The sequence below is a fragment of the Vulpes vulpes genome, chromosome 11 (assembly GCF_048418805.1).
Source record: "Vulpes vulpes isolate BD-2025 chromosome 11, VulVul3, whole genome shotgun sequence".
Classification (NCBI taxonomy): Eukaryota; Metazoa; Chordata; class Mammalia; order Carnivora; family Canidae; genus Vulpes; species Vulpes vulpes.
The window spans coordinates 38228171-38243789 of record NC_132790.1 but is presented as its reverse complement, the minus strand read 5'-3'; the positions used below and the strand labels follow the sequence as shown (position 1 = coordinate 38243789).

Genomic DNA, 15619 nt, shown 5'->3' with positions numbered 1-15619 from the left:
GCAGTTTTCCCGCACGCAAAACAGGGAGAGCAGAGCCCACGCCTCACAGCTTGGGGTTGAGGCTCACAGGCGCGGGGGGCTCTTTGGGAACCGCCAGGTGCAGCGCCAATGGGCTTCGCAGCCGGCGTTGGGACGCGAGCCCCCGCCTCGCGGGCCCGGGCCGCTCGGGTCTCCGCCCTGCGGGGCGGCGCGGGGAGGGACCGAGGGAGGCAGGCCGAGCCCCGGGGCGCCGGTCCGCGCTCCCCCGGCGGCGGGAGGAGTTCCGCCCCGGCCCGCGCGCCCCGCCCCGCGCGCCCGTCCCCGCGCCCGCGCCCGCCACTCGCTCCGCCGCCCAGGCCCCGGCTGCCTCCCCGTCGGCTCGGCGCGCGGGCGGCCCGCCAGGATGCAGGCCCCGCACAAGGAGCACCTGTACAAGCTGCTGGTGATCGGCGACCTGGGCGTGGGCAAGACCAGCATCATCAAGCGCTACGTGCACCAGAACTTCTCCTCGCACTACCGGGCCACCATCGGCGTGGACTTCGCGCTCAAGGTGCTGCACTGGGACCCGGAGACGGTGGTGCGCCTGCAGCTCTGGGACATCGCAGGTGAGCGCCCGCGGAGGGCCGGGCCGGGCCGGGCCGGGGCCTGGCGGCGGCTCTGCGGGCCCGGGGCAGGGCGTGCGGGCCAGGCTTTTCCGGCTGGCTCGGAACTTGCTTCCAAAAGAAAACCAAAGTTTCCCTGCGCAACTTCCCGCGCAGCCGCTCCCCGGCGCGTTGGGGCCGCGGCTGGCGCTGCCTCCCACACCCTCCCCTGGGGCCTCGCGCCCCGGCGCCGGCCTCCCCGGGACCCAGCGGGAGCCCATCTGCAGTTCTCGGTCCCCAGCTCTTGTTCCGGACTTGGGCGACGCTGCCGGCCACAGGCCACGGCCACCGAGGGGGAAGCCCCTGGGCGGGTTAACCGCTGCAGCCAGGAGAGCTCCAGGCTAGAGGGATCTGTCCTCCAGCTGTTTTCCATCGCTCACCTTGTTCCAGCTCTTGCCGCCCCGTCCACTCTTCAGTCAAGCGAGTTGGAGGCTCTCAGCTTTGAGGAGCCAAGGGTCCTTGTATGTAGGTGTTGGGGGCAAAGTATTATTTCTCGGTCTCTCTCGAGATCCCTGTGGTCTATGAAAAGGAGCCTGTGCACATGCCTTGGGGTCACTTTTGTCAAAGAGTCGATGACATTAGCCCTAAGGTTTCTTGATTTGTCCTTAAAGTTTCCACTGGGAGATCTGGGAAATGAGAAGCTTCATTAGAATGTCTGAAACCAGAATTTGTCTCCAGAGGTAGGCGGGGGAGTTGGGCAAATGTGAGTCTACGGCAAGAGTGAGTCCTTGCTTGGACTGAAGCTGTTTGCAACCCCTGCCTGTCAGGCCCCTGGTACAGATCCTGGCTCTGCCACTCACTAACCTGCTCAATGGCTTCAGACAAGTGGCTTCAGCTCACTTGCATCCCTGTTGAGTGGAAGGGGGTTGGGCAGCTCAGGAATATTCCTGCTCTGAGGTTGCAAGATCCTCTGGGATTCTCTGCGAACAGAGCCACCTCACCTCTGCCTGTTTTGTGGTCTGTGGTACCAGGAACCTTTATAAGTGCTGCATGCAAACTGGCCACTTCTCTTTCAGAAAATAGGGTCATTTTTAGCTGGTGTGTTTGCCTGGAAACACTTTATCATGGCTTGAAGCAAGAACAAATGTGGAAAATTTCTGAAAGGGCATTTCTGTTTTTGAGGGCCCCGGTGCCTCTTTAATCATGAGCTGCTAAGTCTTATGATACAACTTTTGACATGTGAACAGATTCACGCACTTGGACTCATCTTCGGCAGCTCTAGTAGCACAGGGGTTATTAGAGACCGGAAGATGTCATCGGCCACTATCTGATTGGGCTTTTCATCTGGAAAAGCCACTGTGAGGCTCTGCACTGGGTTGATGCATGTTTTAGCATCTGAGACAGAATTCTTCTGGCTGCACTGATGTATGTATCCAGGACTGAAGCTTAGAATTAGCTTACTGTTTCAAAGGCCATGTAGCTGTCATGTAGACCTTTGGGTCAAATGCAAATAAGGATGTGACCTCAGGCATGTTAGAGAATGTCCATGTGTCTCATGTCCTCACCTAACAGGGAAGACAGAAAGGTATAGTAATTAAGAGCCTAAATTCCAGGAACACCTGGGTGGCTCGGCGGTTGAGCGTTTGCCTTTGGTTTGGGGCGTGATCCTGGAGTTCTGGGATCAAGTCCCACATCGGGCTCCCTGCATGGAGCCTGCTTCTCTCTCTCTCTCTCTCTCTCTCTCTCTCTCTGTCTCTCATGAATAAGTAAATAAAATCTTAAAAAAAAAAGAAAGAGCCTAAATTCCAGAGTTGAACTGTTTTCGACTGAATCCTTGTTTTACCCCACATATCCTGGGCGATTTTAGGCAAGTTCCTTAACCTCCTGATCTTGGTTACCTTATCTATAAATTAGGGAGAACGCTTCCTCCTAGTAAATGAGAAATGAGTAGCCAGCTAAAGGTGGTGCTCCCTACTATCGAGGAGAACTGCAAGGATTATTGTTACACTAACATATATAAATGGTAGGCAAAAAGGCCATGATATATATGTGCAAAGTCATAATAAATGATGAGTCCTATATTACACACATAATCTGTCCCCGAATACCCAGCACCATTTTTCAACTTTATCCATATTACAACATGCTGTCATGAGCAGTTTATTTATTTATTTATTTAAAATGTCTTTTTTTTAAAGATTTTATTTTATTTATTCATAAAGAAGGAGAGAGAGAGAGAGGCAGAGACACAGGTAGAGGGAGAAACAGGCACCACACAGAGAGCCTGACGAGGGACTCGATCCCGGGTCTCCAGGATGATGCCCTAGGCTGCAGGCGGCGCTAAACCACTGCGCCACCGGGGCTGCCCTGTCATGAGCAGTTTAAGTCCCAAGTTTAGAAATGCCTCCTGGGTGGTTCAGTCCTTTCAGTGTCTGCCTTTGGCTCAGGTCGGGATCCCCAGGTCCTGGGATTGAGCCCTGTGTCCAGCTGCCTGCTCAGTGGGAAGTCTGCTTCTCCCTCTCCCTCTGTGCTTCCTCTCTCTAATAAATAAATAAAATCTTAAGAAAAAAAGAAATGCCTCCTGAGCCAGGTTCTGGATTGAATGAAGTTGCTGTGAAGGCTCTAGTGACAGAAGTCTGTGTAAATAAGAAATCTGAGGTGCCTTGGAAAGTCAGTTGTACGGGTACAATGGTATGTAGCATTTCAGTAGGGGAACTTCTTTTTCCCAGAACTCTGAAGTTCAGTGGGAACCTGTGTTTGGCAGCCTACAGCCCAGAGACCCCGTGAGCTGAGTTAGAAGCAGGGCATCAGGCGCCGCTTGTTGTGGGAAAGCAGGACCCTTTTGGGAAAGGATGATTGGTGTGTCGCGGTGACATAGAGAGCCCTGTGAGGAGTGAATTCATATGAAATCCAGCCTCAAGGGCCCATTCAGACTCTAGTCAGCTAAGTGTACCTTAAGCACCTGCACATCAGCCTGTCTGTCCAAACATGGGAATGCTTCGCTCTCTCCTTTGGCTCAACTCTGGGGTGTGTGTGGAAAGAAGAGGTGAGGCTAAAAGATAACTGGTTGAGCTTCACTTTGAGATGATTGGGAATGTGGATGAGATGAAGAGGATGGCTCTGTCTTGATAGAATATCTTCTCTTTTTTTAGGTATTATTTATTTATTCACAAGAGAGATGCAGAGAGAGGCAGAAACATAGGCAGAGGGAGAAGCAGGCTCCATCCCAGAACCCCAGGATCATGACCTGAACCAAAGGCAGATAGATGCTCAACCACTGAGCCACCCAGGTGCACCCTTGATAGAATATCAGATCCATCTGCTATAGAGCATATCTTTGCCCATTAGATTGTTTTTTAAAGATTATTTATTTATTTATTTATTTATTTATTATTTATTTATTTATGAGAGACACACAGAGAAAGAGAGAGGGAGGCAGAGACACAGGCAGAGGGAGAAGCAGGCTCCATGCAGGGAGCCTGACGTGGGACTCGATCCCAGGTCTCCAGGACCACACCCTGGGCTGAAGGCGGCGCTAAACCGCTGAGCCACCCGGGCTGCTCTGCTCATTAGATTTTTGATATTCATTTGATTCAATGCCAAGTCAGGGCCTATTTGTCCAACTAAATTACTTGATAAATCTCTTGTAGCCACTTCAACTGGCCAGTCTGTTCCTGAAAGACTCCAAAAAAATACCTCTCAGGGGGCGCCTGGCTGGCTTAGCCTGTAGAGAATGAGTCTCTTGATTTCTGGATCACGAGTTCGAGCCTCACATTGGGCATAGAGATTACTTAATAAAAAAAATTATATATTTTTTAATACCTTTCAGGGCTTGTGAAGTAGGCCTGAAAACCAATATGGTAAATTACACAAACCTCACAGGGAATGGCAATCACCCTGAATCCCAAAGATTCCATCATAGAGGAGCAGCTGGGTCAGCTCAGGGTTCCAAGGCTCTTGATGGCATCAAGAGAAATTAAGTCACTTTGCCCAAGGTCACCTAATAAGTGGAAGAGCCGGATTAATAGAATTTTGTGTGATTTGGAATCAAGCCATGCTCTTCAAGACCATAGGCCTGTGAGTGCCTCAGGCACAGTCGGCCCACTGGGGCTATACCCTCCTCTTCTTTAAAGCTGCTACTTCTTTAGATTTACTAAAGGTTATCCTTGGCTTCTCCTTCCTATTTCTAACATATTTTTGGATATTAATCAGAACGACTGTGCGGGCAGTGGGAAGAAATAGAATGAAAATCTATTTCTGAAAATTTGACTCTAAGTTATAGGGTTTTTAAAATAGATGTATCAGGAAAAAAAGTAAAAGAAAAGGTTCCCCTTTCAGACTCTCCTTTTCTATTCCTCTCCAAATCTAATACTATAATTATTCCATTAGCATTTTCAAAGAGAACTATACAATTTTGTCTAGAATTCTCGATGTGCTTTGGGACCCTAGCTGCAGGAATTAGGTCAGTCATAGTAATAGTAGCTAACATTTCTCAAGCATTTATTCTTACAGTTGTCCATACATATTTAATTTTTAATTCCCCAGTAAAATAGCTGGTTAAGTGGTACTGCTGGAATTTAAAATTTGGCTGTGGAATCCAGTACCAGTTTCCTAACAGCTTTGCTCTACTTCTCACGATTTAAAAATAAAATACTTTGGGGTGCCTGGATGGCTCTATTGATTGAGCATCTGACTCTTGATTTCAGCTCAGATCATCTCATTGGGCTCTGAGATGGGTGTGGAATCTGCTTGAGTTTCTCTCTTTCCCTCTTCCACTCTTGCTCTCTCTCTCTCTTTCAAATAAACAAATCTTGAAAAAAAAAAACTTTAAAAATAAAAATAAAAGTAAAATGCCTTAGATATATTCGAAATTATTTTTAAAATATACTACTTGGCGTTGGGCAGGCCGTGAGAGCTTGCTGAACCTCAGTTCCCTCATCTATGAACTGGCTCCTGATTCATTTTCCTGCGATGTCACGTATTTGTATTATGTAGTCTCCTGCGGTTGCTGTCAGCTCTGATATATCTTGAGTGTGCCCAGGTAGCATGCCGCAGCTTATTCCACCTTCTTTCCTTGCCAGCTTTGGGACTGATGCAAGCCACTTAAACTTCTTTGCCTTGGTTTCCTGTCTGTAAACAGGGGACTATAGCAGAACCTGCTCCTTAGTGTTGTTAAAAGAATGAAATGAGGTAATTCACGTGGAGCTGTGCCTGACACATAATAAATGCTGAATAAATGTTAGCTATTACTCTTATTCTTAATTGCCATTTCTAACTACCTTCACATACAATTTCCTTCTTGATCTGCCCAATACGGCTAAGGATATAGATGGATCAGGTGGTATGAAATCTATTTGGGACGCCCGGGTGGCTCAGTGGTTGAGTGTCTGCCTTCAGCTCAGGGTGTGGTCCTGGAGTCCCAGGATCCAGTCCTGTATCAGGCTGCTTCTCCCTCTGCCTATGTCTCTGCCTCTCTCTCTGTTTCTCATGAATAAATAAAATCTTGAAAAAAAAATCTATTTCATAATAGAAAGAACAAGAATCAGAGAGGTAAGGGACTTGCCCAGGGTTGTAGGAGTTAGCAAGTGGCAGAGGAGGAAAAGTGGCTGAGGAAAAATAATTCCCTCAGGGCACGCATGTGTGCTAACTTTCCCTGACTGAACTCTGTGACAGACATTGGAGGACATTGACTGTCCCACAGGCCAAGTGGTGGGGAGGTGGCCTGGGCCTAGCGTCAAGCCAGTGGCCAGGAGGTTCATCTGGATCACAGTGCTGTGTTGTTTCAGAATTTATAAAATGTTCTTACACCTCGTGAAATTCAATGGGGGGAAGGTTTTGGACTTTATCTCTTCGGTGTCTATTTCTAAAAGACTGTAACTCTCCAAGGTTTTAGAAGAAGGGTCTTAAATGTTAATAGATCTAGAAATGTAGAGGGAGCTAAATTTGGCAACCACACATCAAGCCAAAAATAAATAAGTAAATAAATAAATAAAAATGCATGTCAAGTCTGGGCCACTCTCTTCTGGGCAGTTTATTGCCTTGTTTCTAGGCTGGCTAATTATAGATTTTCTAAATACCATGTGGACTAACGTGGTCTGTGCTTAGAGGTAAGCAGTATGTACACTGAGCAAGATGGGGAGCTTTCTTTTCTTTTCTTTTTTTTTTCTCTTAAGATTTTGTCTATTTATTCATGGGAGACACACAGAGAGAGAGACAGAGACACAGGCAGAGGGAGAAGCAGGCTCCATGCCGGGAGCCCGATGCGGGACTCGATCCCAGGGCCCCAGGATCATGACCTGAGCCAAAGGCAGACGCTTAACCACTGAGCCACCCAGGTGTCCCTAGAGGACTAGTTCTGACAAGAGAGCACATAGCAGTCTGCACAAGGAGTGCTAAGTCATTTGAGAGAAAGAAGAGATGAGGAGGAAGAGCTCTAATGTGTACATCTGGGTTCTTCAGCACAGATGGTATGAAGTGGCACAGTGTGTATGAATGTGTTAGAGACTGTTCTAGGTGAGAGGAAGACAAAAGTGGATAAAAAATCGAATAAGACCTGATTCCTGACCTCAAGAAATTCACAGTTCAGTGGGCACGATGGCACCAAAGCAAATCACTATAATAGTGAATGAACTGTATTGAAATAGGCCACTTGAAAATATTCTGGTGGCGCAGAGGGGGTCCGGCCTGCACCACATATGTCTGCTTTCTGAGCTTAAAACTGAGCAGGTTGGATAAAGCCTCTGACTCCTAGGGTATTTCTAGTGCTCTTACCCAGCACCAGTTACTCCCTGAGGGTGATTTCAGGGCCATGCAACCTGGGGCTTTCTTCAATTCTGTCTTTCTCTTGAGGATCTTACACATTCCCACGGCTTTAAATTCCATGCAGACAACTCCAAAAATGTGCATGTGACCTTGACTTCCCACGATCTTCAGACCTGCCATTTGGTCTTCCTGCTGAGCATCTCCTTCATGATAGCTCACTTATATTGCAAGATCAATATATCATAGGAAAGTGGCATAAAAAACCCAAAGATTGTTGGTTTTTCTCTATTGGTGAAGTAATATATGCTCAATGTATCAAAATTGGAAAGTAGGAAATGATAACAACAACAAAGGAGTACAGAGAACAGCCACAATAACCCTTCCTAATGATAAGTAGTAAAGGATGCTATTTGTAAGTCTAAACTAGGCATCCTTCCCCGCTCGCTGGACTTGGTATACACCTTTCCCGTAGTCACTTGGACTTAGAGCCTCTGCCATCTTTTCTTCTTTGACCCTCCAAGTCAGATAGTGATTATGCTTCTCCTGCCACTGCTCTAGACCAAGCACAGCAGTATTATTACTTCCCTGTTCTTCCATAATAGCCACCTGGCTAGTTCTAGTCTCTTCTTTCTTCAGTTGTTATGTGTACCTGGGTCAAATTCATCTTTCCAGAACATTGCCTTGGTGGCTTCCCATTGCTTATAGATTATGTGTGTCATGAAAAGAGGAATTAAAACACTAGAGATGGGAAGCCTGGGTGGCTCAGCAGTTGAGCGTCTGCCTTCAGCTCAGGCGTGATCCTGGAGTCCCAAGATCAAGTCCCACATCGGGCTCCCCGCATAGAGCCTGCTTCTCCCTCTGTCTGTGTCTCTGCTTCTCTCTCTGTGTCTCTCATGAATAAATAAATAAAATCTTAAAAAAAACCCCACTGGAGATGAGGTGATAGGAGGGCTGATGGCTAGAAAGAGGACAGGTTTCAGGTCATAGAGCCATTGAGGGAGGAGTGGGGTTCTTAGCAAGTAGAAGTGAATGGTGCCCTTGAGTCCTGACTAGATCAAAAGAAAACCCAGGATCCATTTCACTGTGGCTTATTGTCATGAATACAGTTATTCTCATTGAGGGTTGAAGTGGTACTTAAATATTTTTTTGTTTTATTTTGCTGAATCTTATTGAAAAGGTCATTTTAAAATTTGAGGATTTGAGAAGTGTAAGATTTTGCCTGGGAAAATTTACTCATTCACTTGATAAGCAGAGGGATTTAGGGGTAAACAAAATGGATCCATTTTTGCACTTATGGAATCTGATAGTCTAGTGGGACATAATATTTAAAACAGAAAGATAATTATTTAATCTCTGTTTTGATGAATGCTCTGAAGGGGAATTGTCAGATACTGAAAGGAAGTCAAAACAGGACACCTACCCTAGCTGTGAGGAGACATGGCATGGACAGCAATAATCTGACATAGCTACAGGTTACAAGGTGTGAGAAGGGGGTGTGAGAAGGGAGTGTGCAGCTTACAAACCATGAGAGGACACATATGTTAAGCTAAAGGTTAAAAGTGATGATCCGTTACATTTATCAGTTTGTAAAGGCAACTTTTGCAATTTAAACACCACAGTGATTCTGGCAAATAGGTCTTATTAGTTCCAATTTTGGAGGTGAGGAAACTGGGCCAAGCCTAAGTAAAGCATGGTGCCTGGTGTGTAGTGGTCACTCAGTGAAAGTGGTTTGATACTGGAGTCATCGCTCACCTGAAAAGTTTTTGAGAATGGTTGCTTTGTAGCAAGGCTTAGACTTTTTCTCCCTCTTCTGATGATTTACTCTGTGGAATCCTGAAAAGCTTTCAAGTCATTAAGAACTGCCCTGCCCCCATCCCCCTGTTTTTCTTTCTTTCTCTTGATTCTTTTTTTTTTTTTTTTTTTAAGATTTTGTTTATTCATAAGAGGCACACAGAGAGAGGCAGAGATACAGGCAGAGGGAGAAGCAGGCTCCCTTATGGGGAGCCTGATGTGGGACTCGATCCCAGGACCCCAGGATCATGACCTGAGCCAAAGGCAGATGCTCAACCACTGAGCCACCCAGGTGCCCCTCTTTCTTTCTCTTGATTCTGAGATGGAAACTGCCAGGAGGATATGCTGGCCCTGCTGCTCCTGGGGTGAAAATCATATTTATTCCACCAACGGATGACACTCATCTTCCAGGTTGATGTACCAGCGTAGCGTCTGACTTGGCAAGGCCAAGACTATGACTGTAGCCTGGGTTTGAAATCATTGAGTTCGACTATTTTTTTTTCCAGCTGTTTGAAAATTTAATTAAGAAACTATCTATGTGATTTTAAGTTACTCTTTGAAAAACACTCAGGTTTTAACCTCCCATTCCCCATTCCTTTTAGTTTCTTACAGGTAGATATTAATCAAATTCTATCTCTTCTGTCTTGAAAACTCACTCTGTCTCATCCCTCTGTGAGTGGCCATGTCTTCTTCACGATGCATCAGGACTACTGTAACAGCTGCCTAATACCGACCCTTCCTCAAGTTTTTGAACATGGCCTCATTCTCCTGTTTGGCATTCTTCAGTAGATCCCCATCACTTTCAGAATTAGAGGCTAAACTTTACCATGAAATTGAGGTTACTCATTCCAGTCCCATTTCTCATACCTCTGACTCTTGACCATTCCACACATCTTACTGTGGCTTCAGTTCACCTACCTCACCCTCTGTGTTATGGCTCATATGGTTGTCAGTGGCTAAATACACTTTCTTCTTTTCACTTAGATGACTCCTATGGATTCTTGGTCACTAAACCCGTCTCACCTCTTTTAAGAAATGTCTGTTGAGCCCATGTGCCCATGGGAGGCACTGTTTCTCTGTTCCTATAATAGCCATGCTTTTTGTGGATTTGAAGCCTTCTACTACTGCTCTGGAATGTCTTTTTCTTCCAATCTATAACCCCAATCCTAACATAGTTCTTGGTAATCAGCAGGTTCTCAGTGAGTGTTTGTTCATTCAGAAGTTTTCTAGACAACTATCCATCATTGCTTCAATTCCAAGATATATCATTGATCTAAAAATTTCTCCAGTAAAGCAAAAAAAAATAGCTTCATAATTTTATGAATATTAATATATTACAAGTGCATACATTGTAAAATTGATAAATATGGTAGTCACTTTTCTTACAGTGGCATTCTGTCTCATTTTTTCACCATAAAAATTGGGGAGCCACCCTAAAGACCATTCTTAAAAGCTGCACTTCATCATTTAACCAAGTCTTCATAATTTGGAATGAAGTGTCATTCATCTGGAGGTCAAATGGCAAAGCTATCTTTATGATTTTTTGATACATTAGATGGAGTAATAATTTTGAAGGGTAATTTTCACAGAGTTAAGATCTTGAGAGCTCATTAAACCAAGCTCTGCACTGAAAGGGAGGGGGTTTGTATTAGCTTCTCAGGCTTTTAGAGCTAGTTAATGGTAGAACTGAAACAAGAGTACAGGCATCTCTGGTTTACTAATGATGAGATTTGAAGAATTGATTTTTTAAACACTAGATGTTTTGATATAGTCTTACGCACTGAGACACACAATAATTGAATTTAGTGGGCACCCAGTCCTATGGAAATTCATGCAATGAAGAAGAGAGGGTGAAGAGACTGGGAACATCCAGAGACATCCATGGTCTGGCTCAAATAACATCTGTAATATTTTCCTCTGCTCTCCATTATGAGGCTAAGAATCTGGCCTTTTTTTTTTTTTTTTTTTTTGCCTCCTAGTTCACACCCCAAGTTCATTGCCTCTGAGACTTTGTTCCTGCTCTTCCTGCTGGTTCACATGCCCTTCCCTTTGTTTCCACATATCCAAATCCTATCAAATGTTTGAGATCCACCTGGAAGGGCAACTCTTCTATAAAGACTTCTATAATTCTCTCTCATTCTTCTTCCCTTGAATTGCATGCAACCTTTTTTTTTTCTCTCTCTCTCCCTGTAGCACTTCTTCCTTCAGCCGTGTATTAAGAGTTATTTCCTACCTTCCCAGATATGCCTGGTGTGGCTTAGCCGACCTTGCCATAAGTTGTGACATAGTTTAATTAAATGACTGTGGAGTGAGCAAAGAGGTAGAGAAGGAGAAAGCATTATACAGGGGATAACCAAACAAGGAAAACCAAGTTAATAGTTTCAAATATCTGAGAGAAATCAGAATTATTTCTTTGTGCTGAATCCCTACTTTTCGTAGTCTCTGTTAGCCTGATACATTATTTAACCTGTCTTCCTCATCAGCCTTACACAAAACTGCTCTCTCAAGAAAAGGAATGAAAAACTTTGCTTCTTATGGAGCTCCTCAGCCTAATGGGGACAAAGGAAATATCCATTGTGGAAGGGGTCCACACAATTTGGAATCTAACTTCCAGGGCAAAATTTAAAGTAAATTGACAAGTTATTTGTCAATTTCCCTACAATGTAATGTGTTATTAATAGCCATCATTATTGAGTGTCAGGCATGATACTCTGTGTTTTTATGTATCATTTCACTTATTGCTCACAATGAACAGATCCGGCGGGTCCTGTTACTAGCCCCATCACAGACCCGAGAGAACTACGCTTAGATGAGTTAGAAAACACATAGGCAAGGACAAAAAACATGTAAAACTTTTCAAAAGTCATACAGGTCATGAGGGATACTGCTGGGTAGGAACAGATTTGTTGTCTATTTTCTGACTACTCCATTTCTACTGTTTCCTGAGTGTGATACAGCAGTGCAGTCATTTTCACATTCCTGAGATTAAGTTGAATTTAGAAGATACACATTATATATTTTAAAGGAATAATTTATAATTTTTAGAATCTTTATATTTTTGGATAGAGCTAAGAATTAAATGAGCTGAATTCTTTGCACATATCACTGCTGAGACCAGAGGGTTGGCTTGGCTTAATAACAACTATCTTTTTTTTTTTTCTTTAAGATTTTATGTATTTATTTGAAAAAGAGAGCATAAGTCGAGAGGGGATATGGGGTGGGAGAAGAAAGGAAGATGGGGAAGCAGACTCCCTGCTGAGCAGGGAACCCTTCATGGGTCTGGATCCCAGGACCCTGAAATCATGACCTGAGGTGAAAGCAGACGCTTAACCGACTGAGCCACCCAGGTGCCCCAACAGCCATTTGAATATACTCCTTCTAGGTAGAAAAACCACAGTGACTATGGGGCGCAAGTCTCTAGTTTGAAAATTAAAGGTAAAAATAGTTTTGACGCTTGATGGTATTGGAATAAAAATTAAGTCTTGTGTAGGATAGAGGGGGAGGTATATGTGCATACGTGCATGTGTGTTTTAAACTTAAAGAAAACAGGGGATCCCTGGGTGGCGCAGCGGTTTGGCGCCTGCCTTTGGCCCAGGGCGCGATCCTGGAGACCCGGGATCGAATCCCACATCGGGCTCCCGGTGCATGGAGCCTGCTTCTCCCTCTGCCTGTGTCTCTGCCTCTCTCTCTCTCTGTGACTATCAAAAATAAATAAAAATTTAAAAAAAAAAAAATAAATAAACTTAAAGAAAACAGCACTCTAGACTCTAGAGGCTATAGCAGACTTCTTAGGTGTCAAAGTAATTTTTTCATGGTGCCTCTAGGTCAATAGGATTAACAGGCCAAGTTCTATGTAGTCAGTAGTTAGCACCAAACAATTCAATAAGTATTTTGTTCTAACAACTTAGTAGCCATTTGAAAAAAAATTGAAACACAAGTTTAAAATTTTTTCATTACATTTTTAATAATTTTAATTATTTACTATTGGCATATATGTGCCTTTGGGCCATGGAACAACATCACAAAATTTTGAGTCAGAATAGACATCAACACTCTCATTTCCTGTTTCACATGACTCTTACTTTTTTTTTTTTTTGTAAATACTTTATTTGACAGAGAGAGAGAGAGCACAAGCAGGGGGAGTGGCAGATAGAAGGAGAGGGAGAAGCAGGCTCTCCATGGAGCAGGGAGCCTAATGTAAGGCTGGATCCCAGGATGCTGGGATCGTGACCTGAGCCGAAGTCAGACCCTTAACCAACTTAGCCACCCAGGCCCTTGAGTCTTGGTTTTTTATCACTTAAACTGTGAAAACTATAGTTTTGAAAAGATAAGATCATGTCAGAAGGACTATAGCATGATCTAATGTTCAGATTGTGAACTGTCTCAAGCTAGAAGTTCCTGAGATCAAGTTCCTTGATGGAGCTTGAGTACTGCTGTGTCTGGCTTGAGATTTTAAAATATCCTGTTTATCCTGTTGCACCCCTGTGGGTTCACTGACACACCCTAGAGCAACCTGGTACATGTTTTGGGAATTAGGGCTCTAGAGGAATCTGGAAATTCTTTAAGTGAAACCCTTAGAGTCTAGTCATAATTCCTAGATTTCTGACTTATTTGTAAAAGTGTTATAACTCGTGAATTTTTTACTGTCTTGTGAGTTATTTATAAAAGTATCTTTGAAGGTAACTTAGAGGTGATGTCAAATGTTAAGTAATTCAAACATACCTTTTTATGAATACATTTGAGCTTCTTGTTCAGTGGAGATATTTTTAGGTTATTTGTTAGGCATTTGTTTAATTTGTTTAGGTGACAACATGGAATGCTGGTTTTGTTTTTTTTTTCTCAATTTGTGCCAACCTCTCTTCTGTGACTTGGTTTCATTTCCTCCCACTATCCAGTATTGGACATTACATTATTCTCTATTCAAGTGAGTTATTTCATCTAATCTGAGTAGTGTTGGACCTCAGTCAAAATAAATTCTGACCAAAAAATCTGGGATAATGGGGTACTAATTGTCTCTCTCTGTTTCTGTTTCTCTCTCTCCCTGCTCCCACCACAGCCTGAAATTTAAATATAGAATTTAATTAGAATATTCTGTTATTATTTTAAAAATAGGTCACTACAAATCATTCACCCTTCCTTTCCATAATGTTATTGTTTATTGACACCTGAAAAATCAATTGTTACTTTTTATGTCATCTTACTCTCACAGACTTTGGCTTCATTCGACATACCCTATCTAGCTATGAACTGAGGGAACTAAAGAAGTTGTGGAAAGAGCTTGAGTGGTTCTGAACAGGGCGGGAGGGTAGATTATTTTTTTCAAGGTGAATCTTAAGAATGAGCGGGAGTTTAGTAGGCATAGATAACAAATGAGTTGGATGAGAGATCTTGCTTTCTTCAGTTCACTGTTCTCCCCACTGGGGTTCCCCCCTCACTAATAAGAAATTAGTGTTAGTTGTTGCTTCATTATGTGAAGAGTCCTTGTATTATAGTCCCCTTCTATCACACAGGTTTGTTGTGAGTGTAGTAGCCTATGAGCGTCTCAGAGGGTGTGTGCTGTGGAGACATAGGGAACAGCATTGAGTAATTCAACAGTGGGCTCAAGGCATCTCTGTGCAATCAGGGACATAGGCTGCAGAGATGTGCAGCACATAAAAAGCCATACAAGATGGGGGGTGGTGCTGCATAAGTGGGCAAACAAGTGACACAGTCAGTGCTAGGTGAGTACAATGGAGGAAAGAGTTAAGAGTGGGGTCAAGTTAGTCAGAAAGCTCCAAGAAGCAGGGCTTGGTACAACCTTGAAGAATAGTTAGGGTTTAGTTAGGTAGAGGGGAAGGGAATGGGTCTGTTCCAGCAGGAGTGAAGGGTGCCCTGGAGTGAGTGTGAATGAAAGCAAGAAGAGAAACTTAGAGGAAAGCCAGGCAAGGCATGGTTTCAGGCACGAGGATCCTCAGTCTGAGGATTAGCCTTTAACTTGTATATCAAGGTATGCAACTTTGAAAATCCCATAGGAGCCCAGAGGGTAACATACGGGAACTCTTTTGTCTACCTGACAAACTCTTACTCATCTTTTGATGAGTTTCTCCCTGAAAAATCTGTTCCCAGTTTAGGACCACTCAAGCTACTGCTCCTTGTTTTCCTAGGAAGTGGTAACACAGCTTCCCCATAATCCTGGATCATGTTTTGTTTCTCTACAAAACTCCACTTTTAGGAGCCTTGGTGTCCATCGAAAGATGAATGGATAAAGAAGATGTGGTTTATGTATACAATGGAATACTACTCAGCAATTAGAAACGACAAATACCCACCATTTGCTTCAACGTGGATGGAACTGGAGGGTATTATGCTGAGTGAAATAAGTCAATCGGAGAAGGACAAGCAGTGTATGTTCTCATTCATTTGGGGAATATAAATAATAGTGAAAGGGAATATAAAGGAAGGGAAAAGAAATGTTGGAAATATCAGGAAGGGAGACAGAACATAAAGACTCCTAACTCGGGGAAACG

The 15619-nt window shown here is 43.9% G+C and overlaps 1 protein-coding gene across 1 annotated transcript in view; it reads left to right on the top strand.

Annotated features, from left to right (window-relative positions):
• Positions 1–288: 288 nt before the first annotated feature.
• Positions 289–15619, top strand: part of RAB38 (RAB38, member RAS oncogene family) — a 56639-nt gene continuing 41308 nt past the window's right edge. The window contains exon 1 of the mRNA XM_026015263.2: positions 289–584. Within this exon, the coding sequence (XP_025871048.1) occupies positions 383–584 (202 nt within the window). The 5' untranslated portion in view covers positions 289–382. The remainder of the gene's footprint in view (positions 585–15619) is intronic.